The sequence below is a fragment of the Megalops cyprinoides genome, chromosome 9 (genome assembly GCF_013368585.1).
Source record: "Megalops cyprinoides isolate fMegCyp1 chromosome 9, fMegCyp1.pri, whole genome shotgun sequence".
Classification (NCBI taxonomy): Eukaryota; Metazoa; Chordata; class Actinopteri; order Elopiformes; family Megalopidae; genus Megalops; species Megalops cyprinoides.
In genome coordinates this window covers 6,604,945-6,622,067 of record NC_050591.1, presented here as the reverse complement: position 1 = coordinate 6,622,067, position 17,123 = coordinate 6,604,945, and the positions used below count along the sequence as shown (strand labels likewise).

General features: G+C 46.3%; 1 protein-coding gene across 1 annotated transcript in view; it reads left to right on the top strand.

The window, feature by feature from the left end:
- Positions 1-7,283: 7,283 nt before the first annotated feature.
- The window catches only part of LOC118782906 (protein jagged-2), a 37,436-nt gene continuing 27,596 nt past the window's right edge, over positions 7,284-17,123 (top strand). The window contains exons 1-2 of the mRNA XM_036536527.1: positions 7,284-7,592; positions 12,276-12,575. Of these exons, the coding sequence (XP_036392420.1) occupies positions 7,428-7,592; positions 12,276-12,575 (465 nt within the window). The 5' untranslated portion in view covers positions 7,284-7,427. The remainder of the gene's footprint in view (positions 7,593-12,275; positions 12,576-17,123) is intronic.

Sequence of the window (17,123 nt, the reverse complement as noted above, 5' to 3'; positions counted from 1 at the left end):
GGGCATTCCACTGAAACAGCTCTGTTGTGTGTGACAGAAGCTAGAGCAGCGGCTCAGTCCTCTGTCCTCATCCTACTTGACCTGTCAGATGCCTTTGATATGGTTAACTACAGCATTCTGCTATCGGTACTGTCAGAAATGGGCATCTCGGGCAAAGCATTGTCTTGGTTTGAATCCTACCTCACTGGGCACTCGTTTAACGTGTCATGGCAAGGACAGACATCCTCATCCCATCACCTCTCTACAGGAGTACCCCAAGGCTTGGTGCTGGGGCCTGTCCTCTTTTCAATCAATACTACCTCTCTGGGCCCGGTTATCCGCTCGCATGGCTTCTCATATGACTGCTATGCAGACGATACCCAGCTATATCTGTTGTTCCTGCCTGATGACCCCACAGTCTCGGCACAGATCACGGATTGTCTTGCAGACATATCCTTATGGATGAAGGCACGCCACCTTCAGCTAAACCTCTCTAAGACGGAACTCTTGGTCTTCCCAGCCAAGCCATCCATGCATCACAGCATCAATTTAAAGCTTGCCTCAAATACTCTCAAACCTTCTAAGGTTGCAAGAAACCTGGGTGTCATGATTGATGACAAATTGTCCTTCTCAGGCCATGTTGCCTCAGTCTCTCAGTCGTGCCTCTTTGCACTATACAATATCTGCAAAATCCAGCCCTACCTGACTCAATATGCTACCCAGCTTCTGGTACAGGCTATGGTTATCTCCCGCCTTGACTATTGCAATGCCCTCCTAGCTGGCCTCCCAACATGTGCGGCGAAACCACTACAAATGGTTCAGAATGCGGCGGCGCATCTGGTTTTCAGCCCAAAAGGACCCATGTCACCCCATTGCTCATTGAGCTCCATTGACTACCCGTGGCTGCCCGTATCAAATTCAAGTCTCTCATGCTTGCCTACACAGTGACCTCTCGGGTCTGCTCCGACATACCTGAGCTCAATCATATAGGCTTACTCTCCTTCTCGGCCATTACGTTCCTCCCAGGAACGTCGTCTAGCATTGCCATCCCTATACACAAGGCAATCTCAGTCCAGACTATTCTTATATGTAGTTCACTACTGGTGGAACGAGCTACCTTATGCTATCAGAGCAGGGGCGTCCCTCCTTGTCTTCAAGAACCTCCTGAAAACCCAGCTCTTCCGAGAGCACCTCCTCTCCTAACACTTCTAACAACTCTAACACAATTCCATCTCTGCGCACTTTCTGCCTCACACTTCTTTCTCCTGTCACTACTTGTTTGTCTCCTCTGCCTGTCTATCCTTGTGTTTTCACCTGTTTACCTTTGTTTTCTACTTTTCTTAACTTATTTAGCAGAGTTTAGTTGTTTAGGTTGCACTTAAAGCTTACTCCAAGGTCTCCTACACTACTGTAGCTTGCTTGCTGTTCCTCACTTGTAAGTTGCTTTGGATAAAAGCGTCTGCCAAGTGACCTAAATGTAAAATGTAAATGTAGAGTAAACGCTGCTGTTGAATGCATCTGATACTACATGACTGTCTGCAACGAGGACTTGCGACTTTGAAATTTCACACTACACATTTGAAAGAGAAGCTAGATAACTTTGTTTGGCTACCAAGCCATGTTAGATATTTGTTGAGCTCACGTTTATTTACGTGTCCCCTCTGGTTTAATAATTTCGAATGCACCAACTGTAACTACAGACATGCGAGTCGCAGATATATTTACCATTGCTTCATTTAGGTAGAATAAGTTAAACGCTATAGTTTAACCGCTGCGGTGTAGTGGACAAACTACGCAATGACAACACTCATAATATGGTTGAAGATCCATCTTCCGTCTCTCCGTTTCTTTTTTGATTGACATTTATCGGCCATTACAAACGCCGATACCGATTTATCTGCAATTAGTGCATATCTGCCGGTAGCCGATTTATCGGTCAGGCTGTAGTTAAGACATACCTTGTAGTGAAAATGTTCCTCATCATTTGCTTATACCTAGGAGGTCTTTCCGATATATTCTTGATGGGACTTAAGGTGGCATCAAGGGTAAACCTGTAGGAGTCCAGCAGTTTATGTTTCACATCTTTATTACAGATTTTTTAACATTAATAAAATCATTCTTACATTCTTAATGCGTGCATTTCTTGGGAAAACGTTTTAAATGCTAGATGCTAATCTCGTGTGGGTGTCTCTGTCGAGTGTTTAATTCATTTTTGGTTCTCAGCTAAAAACTTCCTGGCACGTGCTTGTCGAGTGTAGTGCGCCGGAGCCAATTGCACGAAGTGGACACTGAAGGCAGCGATTGTTCGTGGCTGTGCACTGCATCGCGAACTTATCACCAGGATAACTTGAAAACGAGTGCGTGGATTTGGAGCAGAGGGTATTTCTTAGTTGATGGGATAATTCAAATGTGCTTGGCTGGCTGCAGTACCTGATCAGTAGCTGTCTTCTTTGATTGTAATTCTTCCATTTCTCCTCCCAAGACACCCTTCGTCTCGTCGAACTATGGAAATTTATTTGCTTCGTACAGCAACCGGACACCAGTTCATGCACCCACCCCTGTAATTAAATTCGCTGCTTGTCCTAAATTTATTTGCAAACTTTTAAAATCCATCAGATTTCTAGAATTTGCTTAGTATCGACTGTGTCTGTGCGGTCATTTTGCGACAGAACGGAATCGCTGAGTCAGCAGGTGCTGTCGTCGTGTGTGTGTGTGTCTTCGTGATGGGCATTGCTGCACGCCAAAACGAGTGCCAGTCTGTGTGCGTCCTTGTGTATTTTGAACGTCCTTGTATATCATCGTGCCTTTGAAGCGGCAGCCAAATTGCATGAGAGGGACAGATGTTTTTTTCTTCCCACTAGCTGTTGGGCTTGGTGCGGGGTAAGGGACGAACCCTCCCCAGGTCCACCTTAGAGCCGGGCAGAGCCACATGAAGAGGTTGCTGTGGCTATGGGTGGGCGAGGGAAGGGGGCATGTTTATACTGCTTCCTGTCGTTGTAGTATTTGTTTATTTTTTCTGCTCTGTGGAGCTCCTTCCTTGGGTAGTTTGTTGCACCATGTGGATTCTCTGCTTCTCGTTCCCACTTCTTCCGTTTCGTCAGCTGCCAGTTTTTGTTATGGCTTTATCATGTTTTTTGCCATTGTTTGTGAGCTTTGTCGACGAAGAAACGTTTTCCCACTGTTCTCCCACCCCCGGGGCAGAATGTCTACATCTGTATCTTCTGCTTCTGTAGCACTTCAGCAACAAAAATAATATTATCTCCTCGAATCCAAGTCTTCTTTGGATAGACTGTCAAAACAAAGTTCTTTCATACCTCAAGTATTTGCCTAGGATACTAATAGCTAGAATAAAACCATACAATCATTCTAGAATATACAGTGTCTGCGCGCGCCAATGAGAGATTCGTTTCGCCACAATCTACACGTGTAATTGGTATACACATATGCACAACTTGGCTTTTGATTGAACAAAAGCGAAATGCTCATTGAACGCGAGAGCTCACGCGTGTAGCAACCTGGACAGGGGATCTTCAGCTTTTTATTGGTGAGGTCAAGTATATGCCGCCCTGGCTTTCTACACGACGGCAACGCCACTGTGACTTTGCCTGTTTGCAGTCAATGAGTAGCGCACCTTACGTTATACAGGCTACGAACGAGAATGGAAGCCAAATGAGTAACCACGATTAACTAATGTTTTAGAAAGTGTCAGTACATATTGCACGAGGTTCTAACTGTTTGCTAGCGGTTTTAACCTCAAGAAATCATATCCTGTAGAGCTGATCTCTTAGCCATTTTGCGCAAAGAATTTAATAATAATAATAATAATAATAATAATAATAATAATAATTAGATCTCACAGCCGTGTTTGAGTGGGAAAGGCTCTGTCCTCACGTTGCATCTTTATATTTCTGCGCCTGAAGTGGAAAACAGTGTAAGGAAAGACTAAGTATCGATGTTAGTGGGTCCTTACATTTTTTGTTCGTTTTGTTGCAGTAGAATCCTTATTATGGCCCAAATCGTCATCAGCTGTGACATCTGCCGGGTTCCACGCTGGTGCTGTTTGCATTTTCACCTATATTTTTCAATAGAAATGTACGTTAGGCCACTTTCCATATTGACACTGTCTGAGTCTATTGTCTGTATACTGTCAGTATAATTATATCCCGTACAGATTTTTCTCTAAAAGTCAATAGAATTTTATATGCAAATGTGCATTTCTCGCCGTTTCCCAAGGCTTTTGCCTTGAGAAAGCGCTGACCTTCGCCGCCGGGGCGCGCACGACTGTGTATGTATCACTGTCTCCAACTTTTGGCGACACGCCTGGCGACTCCCCTTCCACCAACACTGCGGCCTTTCAGCGGCGAAATAAAGGCAACTATCAGTCGACTGTGCGTGGGCCACCTCCGCCTGTGTCCCGCGCATTAAGATTAAAACATCAATAGCATTCCAGAGAGGACATTAGCTGGAACGCATCGTGTCCTAATAAATAGTATATATTAATCTTGCGCATAACTGGAAAATTAGAAAACATTGTTGTGATATTTATGTAGGCTTCCACACACATCTGAAAGTTCATTATGTACTTGGTATGTGCTACAGCGTTACCGTATAAGGATACAAATACTCAAATTCAAGGGTGCCCAAATATTTAGTTTGAGGTCATGGCTCTTCAAATACGCCGAATTCAGCGCTTACTTAAACATTTTATTATGATGCATTGCTGCTTCTGTCCCTGATATTTCACAAGCTTCTGATATTGGTCATGTCACTAATAATTCAATCGAATTAAATTAAATCCTTGAGCCGTTTTGTCTTGTCAGAATTCTTAAAAGGACCGCTGAGGTCTACAGCGGCTCATCGATGTTGGAAAGCTTCGTGTCAGGACTGACTACCGAGAGCAATCGGTTTATTTCGGATTTTCATATTAGGGGTGACATGAGGACACCATATCTTTGCATTTACGCTCAGTTGCCCTGATAAATTAACCGGAACAGTTGTCATTCGTTGCCTTTCCGTTACGCAGCCAGACCAATTTAATTCATGTCAAAATCATTTAATGCATTACATTTTATACCGCCAAACATTACAATGCATACTTTGCGTGGGTTAGATTACGACTAAATAGCCGCGTAATTTTACAGAATTTTCATTTACAGAAAACGCCAGTTGCCGAATTGTTGCTCAAACACTACATGGGTCTTTCAAACATTCTCCGACAGATGGCGCCCTTCACCGAAACACCCTGGCGCTGGGACGTGTTGTCGATTAAAAACGCAGTAATTGGGTGATTTGAATCAGCACACCTCGGTTAAATGACTCAAGACCACTCTTGTGTTGACTAATGCATGGAAAACTGTAAACGGATTCTATAAAACCTTGCTTAACTGTGAGCGTTGATTGAAATTCAATGCATGCCCCCTTCAGTGGCGCTGTATGCTAATCAACGCTGTTGGCTTGAAGAGCCCTCTGTTCAGTCCCGGGGTCACCGCGCCACAGAGACAGCTGAGGAAAGATCCGTTGCCAGGGATGTCAGCGTCAGCAACAAGTCCATCCCAGGAGTCAGAGAGGGAGAGAGTGAGTGCGTGTTCAAATAAAACTGGTTCATTATATTCAAGCATAAAGCAGACACATTGTGCGGCACTTAATCCGCTCTGGTTGAATGGGTACATGCAGGAACTAGTTAGATGTGGAAAATATTTTTTAAAAATCCAGTGCCAGAAAGCAAAAAGGCATGAGTTTTTTGCGATGAAGGGGTGGCTTCTTTTTCGTGTCGCAGTTTGTTTTTGGTCTCTTTCCCGCACGGCTCAGTAACAGCATAACAGAAGAATGTTAAACTGTCTAAACAGGTTTAATTGTGCGAAGGCATACACACGCACAGACTGCCCATATATCTAGTTATGTGCTTCGAACGACTCTGTCTCCTTGCGTGTGCATGCATAATTCAGGATTAGAAAATAAAATCAAACGTCTGGATCGGCGGTGTAAGTACCATCATAAATATTAAAAGCAAGGAATAAAGATTCACGCGTTTGCCCAACCGTGTCCATTTTCATGGTGAGAGGGTTTCACGAAATTTAACTCATGATACATTTCTCAGAAATGCACAACTGGTTTTTGTTTTGCGTTTTCTTTGTCCCCCCCTTTCCCTGTCGACCTAAATATTACAGCTTTTGAATACATTTCCTTCCTGCTTCTTTGAATTGGCAATTAGCGAGCTATTTCATAACCGATGTCCCCTCACAACGGCAGTAACGAGCCGCTCCCAGTGTTCTTGTCCATTCTTTGACAGGAACTTAATTAGTACGGCGGCTTTTTGATGTTCAACAGAAATTACTCGTGGTACAGAATGTATATATAAAACTATTATTCCACGACGTCATGCAGATGGTAGCTCGAGACCGTGAAAAATTTGAGTTTGAGAAAGTGTGACATTTTCGCTTCACGATATCCAAACAGGGACCCGCGTGGGGTTATTCATCCATGAAACCCGTGCCACGGATTCAGTCCTCAATCCACTGGTATGAAGTAATCTTAAAATACATTTAAGAAGGTGTTAATTTGTCGGCACAGGCATTTTATTATATCCATGGTGATATACACTAAAAACGTGGAGTAGGCTAAGTGTTGAAGTCATTTCCTTAAATATTAATAATTTTAAATATAGGCACACATTTAAACTGAAAACCCTTTCCACTGCCAAACCCTTGCGTTGGCCGTGAATAACCTAAACAGTGTAATATGTTATGCAGTCACTCTCATTAACATTATTTCTAATTCAAGTGCTAGTGTTAATATGAGACATTATACCCACTCCCGCTAATGTGCCAGCTTCCCAGGTATTCCCATGAGGTACAGTGGGGGCTTCGCTCGTTTCGGCGCACACAAAATGGGATGACGGATATCCCCGGCGCGAGGACACACCCTCCTCTCCTCTCCCACATTCGTGCGCTCACTCTGTCCGCGTTTCCTCCAGCAGCGGCATTCTCATCCAGTGCCGACTGCCGAGCAGCCAGCGGACCGTTCTGCGCACGACGAGGCAACGGAGGGAGAGGCGTAGTGCAGAAGGGCTAAGCGAAAGAAAGAAAGTCAGGGCAAGAGCGGGAGAGAGAGAGAGTAATTGGGATGAGAGCTCAAGTCAGTGAGCCAGCAGGTCGGACAATCAAAGCTTCTTAACGGCTGGTGGAGGGAACAAGGGGGGGGGTCGTGTTTTTTTTTCCCCCCCACGGACAACCACCGTGGTCAGCGCACCGAGGGTGGGAGAAGCGGGAGAAGGAGGAGAGGGGTGGGGAGGTGGGGGGATCTTGAGGAAGATATTTGCCCAGATTTGCGCTCTGTCATACAAAGTCCGGCGGAATGAATAGATCTCCTGAAAGCTGAGCGCGGCGGTGCCAGAGTTGGGTGAAAGGGGTAAGAAGGGTTCACCGCAACACGAGCGCGCTTGGAGGCCAATGTCCCGCGAGGTAGAGACGGACAAGGACGAGGAGGAGGGGCAAACCTGGAAGAACAGTCGGAGGAGAGATACTGGGATCACTGCGAGGACAGCGATGAGGGACCGGGAACAGGGACAGCAGTGGCCCGTGATTTTCCTAGTCGCGCTCGCCTTGCAGTTGCATGTAAGCCGCCGATTAAGCGCTATTTTCAGCCGCTGTTTAACCCCACCATGACTTTTTGTGGTTTGTGTGCTCTTCTCTGAGAAACAAAAACAGTACGGACAACTGCATTGTTTATATGTTCCTTTTTTTGTACCGAGGTGGTTGTTCCTTGCTTCGTATAGATCCCTGACACCTGTTGTTCTGTTGCTGCTTGTCTGCGGTTTCAGTTGTGCGTTGGACACTTGTTGCTTTTCGTACGCGATTTCCTTTCAGCCAAAGTAATTTAATACTGTACACATATATGATGATATAGTGATATAATGTTGACACAAATTTGCAGAGAGTGTACAGGATGTGCGGTAGTAAAATCCCAAGCCAATTACAATGTAAATGCTTCGCTTTCCCAAGCAATGGAGGTGGGACTGCGGTCATGTCGTTGTTTTAATTGTAATGGGAGAAGAAAATAAATATGAAAAAGAGCAAAGCACGGTCTTTCCGTCTGTGACATTGCGTGCACCAGATGGGGTTCTGTTTATTAGCTAGCAGAACAGATAACAAACCTTTTTGTAGGGGTAAAGGAAGAAAAACACGTCAGTGTCATGTGAAGGAAGAGTGTAGCGAGAGGAGCAGTGTCCCGCACTGTTTTGTTTACACTGAGCAGGTTAGTTGCAGCGGTGAGGCCGTCGGTGGGAAGGGTAGCGTCTGCTTGTTTGACCGTCTCTCTGAGTGTGAGCGTATCTGGGTACCTGTGTGCGGCGCGCACGCGTTTTGTGTGCTTGTGACATGCACTCTCCGCTTTCCCGTTCTCATAATTGATTCTGATTGTCGTGAACAGAATCAATCTTCTTAATGATGTCCGCTATGAATGCGTTTGGTCTTTGACTCCCGGTCTCTTAAGTGAACCAGCCAAAGGATTTGGCTGAGGGCCAAGCGGCGTGGACAGCACGGTTTATCTAAGTGCATTTCTCACGAAGCAGTAGCTCGTGCTGATGTCCATGACAGAACAGTCTGCGTGTCCTAGCCTCCTAATCCGGTTGTCGTTATATCAGTAGAAATCGTATGAAAATTGAAAAACAAAACAACACAGTTCTCCACATACATTTAGATAAATATACATAACATACACTCATGTATTATACATTAAAGGATATGTGTTGATACTGTACACATACCCGTGTAAGGTATATATGAAAATATACCTTTGCTGATTTATTTCTTCTGAAATTCGACTCCAGAAAACATTCAGTGTCTGACCAGCCCTTCAATGTCTGTCTCTCTAGTTACATCAGGGCAATATGTCCACCAAGACCAAGACCTTCATTTTAAAATCGATGGCATGGATTTGGTGTGGAATCAGCAAATTGGTTCATGGCTGGCCTCCTTGTGGTTTGTTGCAGTTTATTGGGTTTGCTTGTTTGGCACAGTGCCCTAGACGTGCTATTGTTCCAAAGCAATTTTTCATTTTCTTGAAATTTTCTATACGGTCATTCAGAGCAGTATCAGTTTTTGAGCGTTCATAGCTTTGTATCAGCTGGACAGTACAAATGGGCAGTACTGCAGGTTATTTCTGACTTTGTGTTTGTATCACACCAGAGAATGGATGCATACGCATGAACAACCACATACGCATTAATGCAAGTATATAAGCATGCACACACAGCATGTACAAATAGGGACTGATAGAGAAATAGATGTAGAGACTGATAGATGTGGCTCTGTACAGCACGGTAGCTGAGATGACACTGTCATTATGTGTGCGTGTGAATTGGAAGAGTGTTGTCATTAAAAAATAAGCAAACAGGGAAAGCGTGTTTCCTGATTGGTTGTGTGCTTCTCTCCACCTGGCCTTTAGGGTGTTTGTCTGGGCGGCTCTCCACCTTTCCTGTTGGGCGGCTGGAGGGGAGGGGGGTGGGGGTGCAGAGGGTGAGGCGTGGGTGAGGGAGGGAGTCAGGGGCTAAGGCAGGTGTGTGGCGGGTGTGGCCTGTAGGCCGTGATGGTAATGTGCACATGTGTAGTGCGGGGAGGTAAAGCATGCGTAGCCACAAGTAGCAGCACAATGCAACACAGCTCTGATCCAATACAATTCCCCACGGTGAAGCACAGAACAGAGTTTTACCAGTTTACCCAGAGAAGAGCAACATGACATTGAACAGCAATATTTAGTTCAGCGTAGTCCAGGGCAGTGCAGTATATCTGGATACAGTGTTGTTGAGTCAGCGTACAGTAGTGAAGTGTTGTTCAGTCAGTATAAACCTGTACTGTGTATTTTGGTGCAGTGTTGTTGAGTCGGTGTAAAACAACACAGTGTATTTTGCTACAGTGTATTTGAGTCAATGTGAAACAGCACAGTGTATTTCAGCACAGTGTTTTTCACTCAGTGGAGCGCAGTGCAGTGCGCTCATTGGAGTCGATGCAGGGCAGCAGCGGCAGCAGAGGGCCTGGCCTGTGTTTGGGGTTGAGTAACCGGGTGCGGTGGTGCTGCGCTGGAGGATGCGTCTCTCTGAGCTCTCTCCCAGAGCGCTGAAACACAGGTATGCTCGGAATGGCCACAGAGAGGAAAAGTGAAGGAAGAAAGGGATGAGGAGAAAGGGGAGGCTTGTCTGTCTGTCTCCATCATTCCTTTGATGTATAAGTGTTTAGGCCCCTGGTGGAAGACCTGGAATGGGTTGAGATGCCATGCTCTGACAATAAGCCGATAGTGTGCATGCTCTCTGACATTTCTCCGATGTTGTCTGACAGATAACTCGTGTGTTACTGTGCATGGACATCTATCGCTCCTCATTTTCAGCATGTGTGTGTGTGTGTGTGTGTGTGTGTGTGTGTGTGCGTTCCAGTACTATGAACAGGTATTCCATTCTGTGTTGTGTGTATATGTTTCAATATTGTGAAAAGGTATTTCTCTTCATGTAGGGTGTGTGTGTGTTCCAGTAGTGTTAACAGGTATTACTCTCCATGTGGTGTCTGTGTGTATGCGTGTGATGTGTGTTTTCCAGTAGTGTGAACAGGTATACTCTTGATGTGGTGTGTGTGTGTGTGTGTGTGTGTGTGTGTGTGTGTGCGCGCGCGCATGTGTGCGCAATCACCACAGCAGGAAGAGATCACCATCTTTCCATTGTTTCCCCCCACCCTGGCTCCACAGGAGTGCTCACCCAGTCCTCGCCTCTCCCTCTGGGGGGCTTGTTAACACGAGCAGCAGGCAGGTGTGTCTCTCCTCATCCTGCGTCGGGGGGAGGGAGGTCGGGCACGCTGAGAGAGGAGAGCGGGATGGAGAGATGAAAAGAAGAAAAGGAGCATTGTGGCGAAGAGGAGCCGGCACTGAAAGGGAGGGAGAAAGAGAGAAGACTGTGGTCAGGCTCCTCTGTCCTCCCGGGAGAGAGACTGAGAGAAAGGGAGGGAGAGTGAGAGAGTGGAGTGAAAGGAAGCAGATCGGAGATACAGGAGCCTCTTCACAGTGTGTCTCCTCCCTGGAGACAGACAGAAAGGAAAGGGAGGGATGGGGAATGAAAGAGTGAAAGGAAGAAATAAAGACTTATAGAAAGAAGGAAAGATAGCAGGATGGGAATGTGGAGGAAAAGAGTTCCTAGTGTTTGCCCTCCCTGGAGAGAAAGGGAGGGAATCTGATAGAGAAATAAAGAAAGGGAGAAAGAAAGGTAACAGGCTGGGGGACAGGAGAGAGTTGTCAATGGCTGTATATCCATCACACTGACAGAGATTGACACCAAGAAAGTGCTTGTGCACTCACTCTCAAAGTTCCCTTAGAAAGTAGCATTTGGGAAGCCAATGCTCTGAGTTAAATTTGAAATACACCTGTTTCCATTGATCTTGTCTTACTGTTCTTCCACATCAACTCTCAAGAGCCAACTCTAATACCACTAATGGAATTATCAGCGGTGTCTGTGCTCTCCAGAGACAGAGAGGAAGATAGGGAGGGGGAACTGATGGAGCGATAAACAGAGGACAAAGTAGAGGTGGCGGGTTTGGAGGGATGGAGGGAGAGAGAAACAAAGGGAGCGATAGAGCTAAAGGGGAGAATAAAGCAGGGACCAAGTGAAATGGAGGGGAAAGCCTGAGACATAGATTGAGTGCGATAGACACCCACACTGAGAGAGACACCAGGGTAACGGGGGGATGGATGTGTCGGTCGGATGGAGGATTTTGATTTATCCTCCTTTCTGTGTGTAGAAGGTGTTGCATATTGATGCCTGCTTTCTCTCGCTCCCTCTCCCTGTCTCTCTCTCTATGTCTCTGTCTCTGTTCCTCTGTGTATGTGTCCATCTCTCTCTCTCTCTCTTTCTCTCTCACTCTCAGCATATTTCAAAAGGAGGCTACAACCTGTTGACCAAGATTATGTAGAATAGCCTAATATTGACATGATCATTACAACTTGAAGTTAGGCATGCACAATTAGAGTGGTAAATTTTGTTTGTCTTGGCACAGAGTGACTGTAGCATTGTTTTCAGTCCGTCTCCTCACCTCCACTCCTCTCCTCTTTTCATTCATAAATGAATTTCTCTCATATGTCCCTCACACTGTAACCGTCTGCTTCGTCTTATCTTTCACTTCCTCTGTCTTTGCATGTTTGTATGTGTATGAGAGAGGGAGAAAGAGAGCAAGAGGGTGTGTGTATATATGCACATGCGTGTCTGTGTCTGCATTTGTGTGACCCCCATGTGAACAGGTCTTCCTGTGTCTCTCCCCTCCCAGACGGTGTGTGCAGTGGGCATGTTCGAGCTGCAGATCCGGCAGGTGCAGAACTCCCAGGGGCCAGCGGGAGGCCAGCGCTGCTCCTTCAGCGACCAGTGCAACACTTTCTTCCGCGCCTGCCTCAAGGAGTACCAGGCGCGGGTCTCGCCCACGGGCACCTGCACCTTCGGGACGGGCAGCACCGCCGTCCTGGGCGGGAACTCCTTCTCCCTGCGGCACCGTGGGCACGGAGGGGGCGGGGCCGGAGCTGGAGAGAGCAGCAACGGACGCATTGTCATTCCGTTCAAGTACGCCTGGCCGGTAGGTACAGCACTGCGCAAAGCTGCTGGCTCTTACCCACTACTGAAACCACACTTGGAGGATCTAAGACAAGCTGTATGCTTTTTTCCCAAACTGGGTGTTACTGAAGAGAGGTTAACTTAGGCCTTTAAGTGTAGCTCATGACCTTTTTAACAAGAGCCGAGGGCAGAGTTATGAGACCATGTAATACAACATCGTCTCTATTTTTAACAAAATTGTCAAGCGCAGTCACATTTTTTTCCAGCCAGTAGCAAATTGGCTAGCTGGGAGTGTTACGAGGAGAAGTTGAACTTACCACCAAGATTAGGGAAGCGAAAACAAGCAGGCAGTTAGCTCCAGCTCAGCCATGTTGTCCCCACAGCGAGCTTCTGTGTTACGCTTCTTTTGGCGCGGGATCTTGTGTGGCACGATGAGTGCCCATTCCAGAACGATAACGGAAAAACACTGGCAGTTTTTGAGTTTGTGCTGTAAGTTCCTGGCTATCGTCTCTGATCCCTAGTTCTTGGTCTTGCAGTTACCACTGGAGAAGTGGCTGCGCTGAACTGGGGAGCAGGGGGGATAGCAGCCCCCTGGGCCTTGAGTAACAGTCTTCAGGCTGGAGGCAGCAGTGCCTCACCTACCCTCAGACCCTCCCTCCATGAAACCCCCTCCGTGCCAGTTGCTTGCTGACCGACTCAGTGGGTTGCCACAGTGAGGTGTGGTGGGATTTGGGTGATTGGGTCTCTGGTTCCCTGCAATCTTGAAGCTGATTCAATAAAAGCCCTGCTTCATTGATCTGAGTGGGCAGAGAGAAACTGGGTCCAAGCCTGAGAGACTGAGAGATGGGATGAGGCTGCCGGCGAGAGCGTTGGGAGCCGGAGGGCTCTTTACTGCAGCGTGTGTGTAGGTGTATGAGATAGGGAATAAGGGGTGGCGGCGTGGCTCCTTAAAGTTTCATGAAGTGTGAAACAGACTCGCATCACAGATTATAGAACAGAACAGCATATATGACGTTGTAGCATAGCACATAATAGCATAACACAGCAAAGTAAGCTACAGCACAGTTAAATATATGAACATGAGACCACAAAGTGCAACATGGTGCAGTACAGCACAGTAAAGCGTACTATAGCACTTTTACAGTACAATAACATACTGTTCAGAGCACTACAGCACAGTGCAATGTAGTGTGTATGACACAATATGGATCACTAAAGCTACATACAGTAGGGCACACTACTGCACAGAGCAAAAGAGTATAGCACATTTCAGCCTTGTAGTGGTACAGCGGACACCAGGGGACCTATAATGTACAGGTCCCCTGTGAATGGACCCCTTCTAGTCAGAATGGCAGAAGGGAAAAACATATACCTCTTCTCTTCTTCATGCTCTCTCTTGTCCTGTCTCACTCTCTCTCCCTGCTTCTCCTCCTCCATCTCTCTCCCTATCCTCTCTCTCTCTCCCCTCCCACATTCCCTGCCCTGCACCCCATCTGTACGCCCTCTATTTCTTTCTCTCTCCTTCCCTTTAATTTTCTCCCCCTCTCTTCTCACTCTCTCCCTCTTGCTATCTCTCCATCTCTCTCACACACATTTGTCTCTCTCCCTTCCCACATCCCCTGTCCCCTACTCCATACCTCTCCCTCTCCATCCCTCTCCCCTTCTCCCTTCCCTCCTACCTGTTTCTCCCTCCCCATTCCTCCCTCTAAACTTTCACCTGCCGAGTGTTACACGATTAACGGTTCCTCTCCCCTCCTCCGGCCCTATCGATCAGCCCTGTGTCTTTTATTGGACTTTGAGCCGGGGGTAGGCAGTGTCTCGATTACAGCACAGGGCTATTAATTGCACCGTTCGGCGGCGACATGCTCAGAGACAGGAATAGACACGTGCATCGATCATTAGTCCCTCTCTGCAAAATGTATCATTCTAGCATAACACAGGATGAGCAGGAAAACAAACAGATGTGGAAGGAATTCCAAGAGGTCTGGGTCGCAGCTACAGAATGCCCTCCATCTGACAGTAACTCTGCATGTTGGTTTTGGCAAACGGGGCCTCTATGGTGCTCCTGAAAAAAAAGTGTTTTAATTCTCTGTCATTATGTGTGGAGACAGAGACGGGGGAATTGAGTGCTCTTAGAGACTAGCTGAGGGATATGACCAGTTGCGCTAAAGAGGGCCATTTCATCCATTTATGCACACCCATTAAAAGCATTTTGCTGGCTTTCCCTTAGAATAATTAACGTCTGCTCTCTGGAGTCATGGAAAGGCCTTTTTGCCAGAGAACAGAATCCCTTTAAAATGATTTGGCTGCACATCCAAGGGAAGCATTTTTTAAATGTAGCGTTTGAATTCAGTATTTGTTTCTGTGCTGGCAGCGTCACTAAGGATGACTGTTTTTTTTTTAGTATTTTCTGAAATATCGTGCGACCTTTTTATGGAAACGTATCACAATAATGATGAGGATGTGAGTAATATTACTGTTAATAATTTCAGTGCATTGCAAATCCTGTTGGAGATTATCAAAAATCACGAGCTCCGATACTGTACTTGAATAAGTGACATGACATTCACCAAAACTCAGAGCACTTAAGAAGACCAGGTGAGCCGTCGTGTCTATAAAACTGCACCCGCAAATGTAACATAACACACACATGCACACACAAACGTAAATATGCATGTTTGTGTGCGCACTAAGTGCGGATAGATGGGCAGTGTGTGACTGACAGCTCTGAGTGTGAGAAAATTCTCTCCCAGAAAGCCAATCTGGATCGGTTTCAGGGCTGGGTGGGAAGGTGGGGGTGACGTGAGGGGGGGGGGGGGGGGGGTGGAATGGGAGAAGGAGAGATTGAGAGAAAGAGAGAATGAATGGATCTCTATGGGGAATGGGGGAACTGAAAGACTGGCATTATCTGGCTATCTTTGTAAGGCTGGGGTGTGTGTGTGTGTGTGTGTGTGTGTGTGTTGGGGGGGGTGGAAAGGGTATCATGATTCCACAGCTCCAGGTGAGTTTCTCTGTCTGTTAGTCTTCTAACCTCTTCAGGGAGATGGGGAGATGTGTGTGATTGTGTGTGTGTGTGTGTGTGTGTGCATGTGTCTGTGTGTGTATGTGAGTTCATGTGTATATTGTGTGTGAGCATGTGCATGTGTACTGTATATATGTATATGTGTGTGTGTGTGGATATGTGGGTGTGCTTCAGCCTGGTTCCCCAGTGCAGTGATGAGTGAGAGGATGTAAGTTTGATTGATTCAGCTGGGTGTTGGCTGCAGGTTCAGTGTGTGAAAGCAGCGGGTGATGTGATCTGTGATGGAGGAGATTGATAAGATTGAAGCAGGGCTGCAGTTATAGCAGTGATGCCATGATATATACAGCACCGGCATGTGTTTGTTGCTGTTGCTCTTGCTGGTGGAATTTGAAGGGTTTTGATCTGATAAATGGATCTGGCAAAGGAATAACTTGCTGTGACCATCCAGTTGATGCAGACACTCCAGGTAGATAGTGCCCCTGTGCTAGGAATCAGGTAACCCTAACTCTAACTCTTTGTGCTAAAAGATAAAACTGTTCCAGGGTCAGTGCTTCAGTAGAATATTGAGAATGAGGGGTATGGTGGGTGTGACAGGAGTGACTAAGTGTGTGATCTTCCCCCTTTCCCCCTGGCCTCCTCTTTCTCTCTCTCTCTTGGAAACGGCTTCCATGGTAAATTACCAACAGGTTATTATCACTGAGAATCAATAGTTTCCTTCTTTTAGCGCTTGAATGCACTCTAATTTGTATAGAGTTGACCTTCCTTTTCCATCATCTGTATTTGCCTAGATTAATTCTATTTGTACTACCCACCTTATGTGCATCCTTCAGGAGCATTATAACCGCGATGTAGAAGTGATACATTTTGTCATATTTCCATCCCAGTGATAACATATCATGGTCTGTTGCTGCTTAGCTTGACAACATGTGGACGTGCTGGAATACTGTTCCTGTTCCTTTCTACAACCGTAGCCAGTGCAGCATGGTGTAGCATTAGCTCCTGTGGTTAGCATGCTGTGCTAGAGGGCTGTGGTGAAGTGTAGTAGATGTCAGGGCTGCTTGTAGGATGGCGTGAAATTAAACATGTCACCCTGCAACTTTAAGGCTATAGGCGCAACTTTATGGAACTGACTGGGAAAGCACTGTGGAAGAATAGCATAGAGCGATTGTACGATTATACTGAAACTTTGACACCCCCCTCCCCGCCTCCCCTTCTTACCAAAAGGTCTTGTTCGAACTCAGAGTGTTCACTGGGACAGCTAATTGGGTTGTGCTTGTAATGATTAATTAGAGGGTGTGTATAAGTTTTGACTGAATCTGGCCTCGGGTCAGAGAGTGCAGTAAGAACTGGGAAACAGCGCAGATCCAAATGTCACAGAAATCTCAGCCCTCAGGGTATACATAAATATGGAATCCACACTGTGTGTGTGTGCGTGTGTGTGTGTGTGTGTGTGTGTGCGTGAATGTAAGTTATTAACTGTATGTTCATTAAGAATGCTGTTACATGTGTGTGTTATTTGTATGTGTGATGTTTGTACGTGTAAACTTG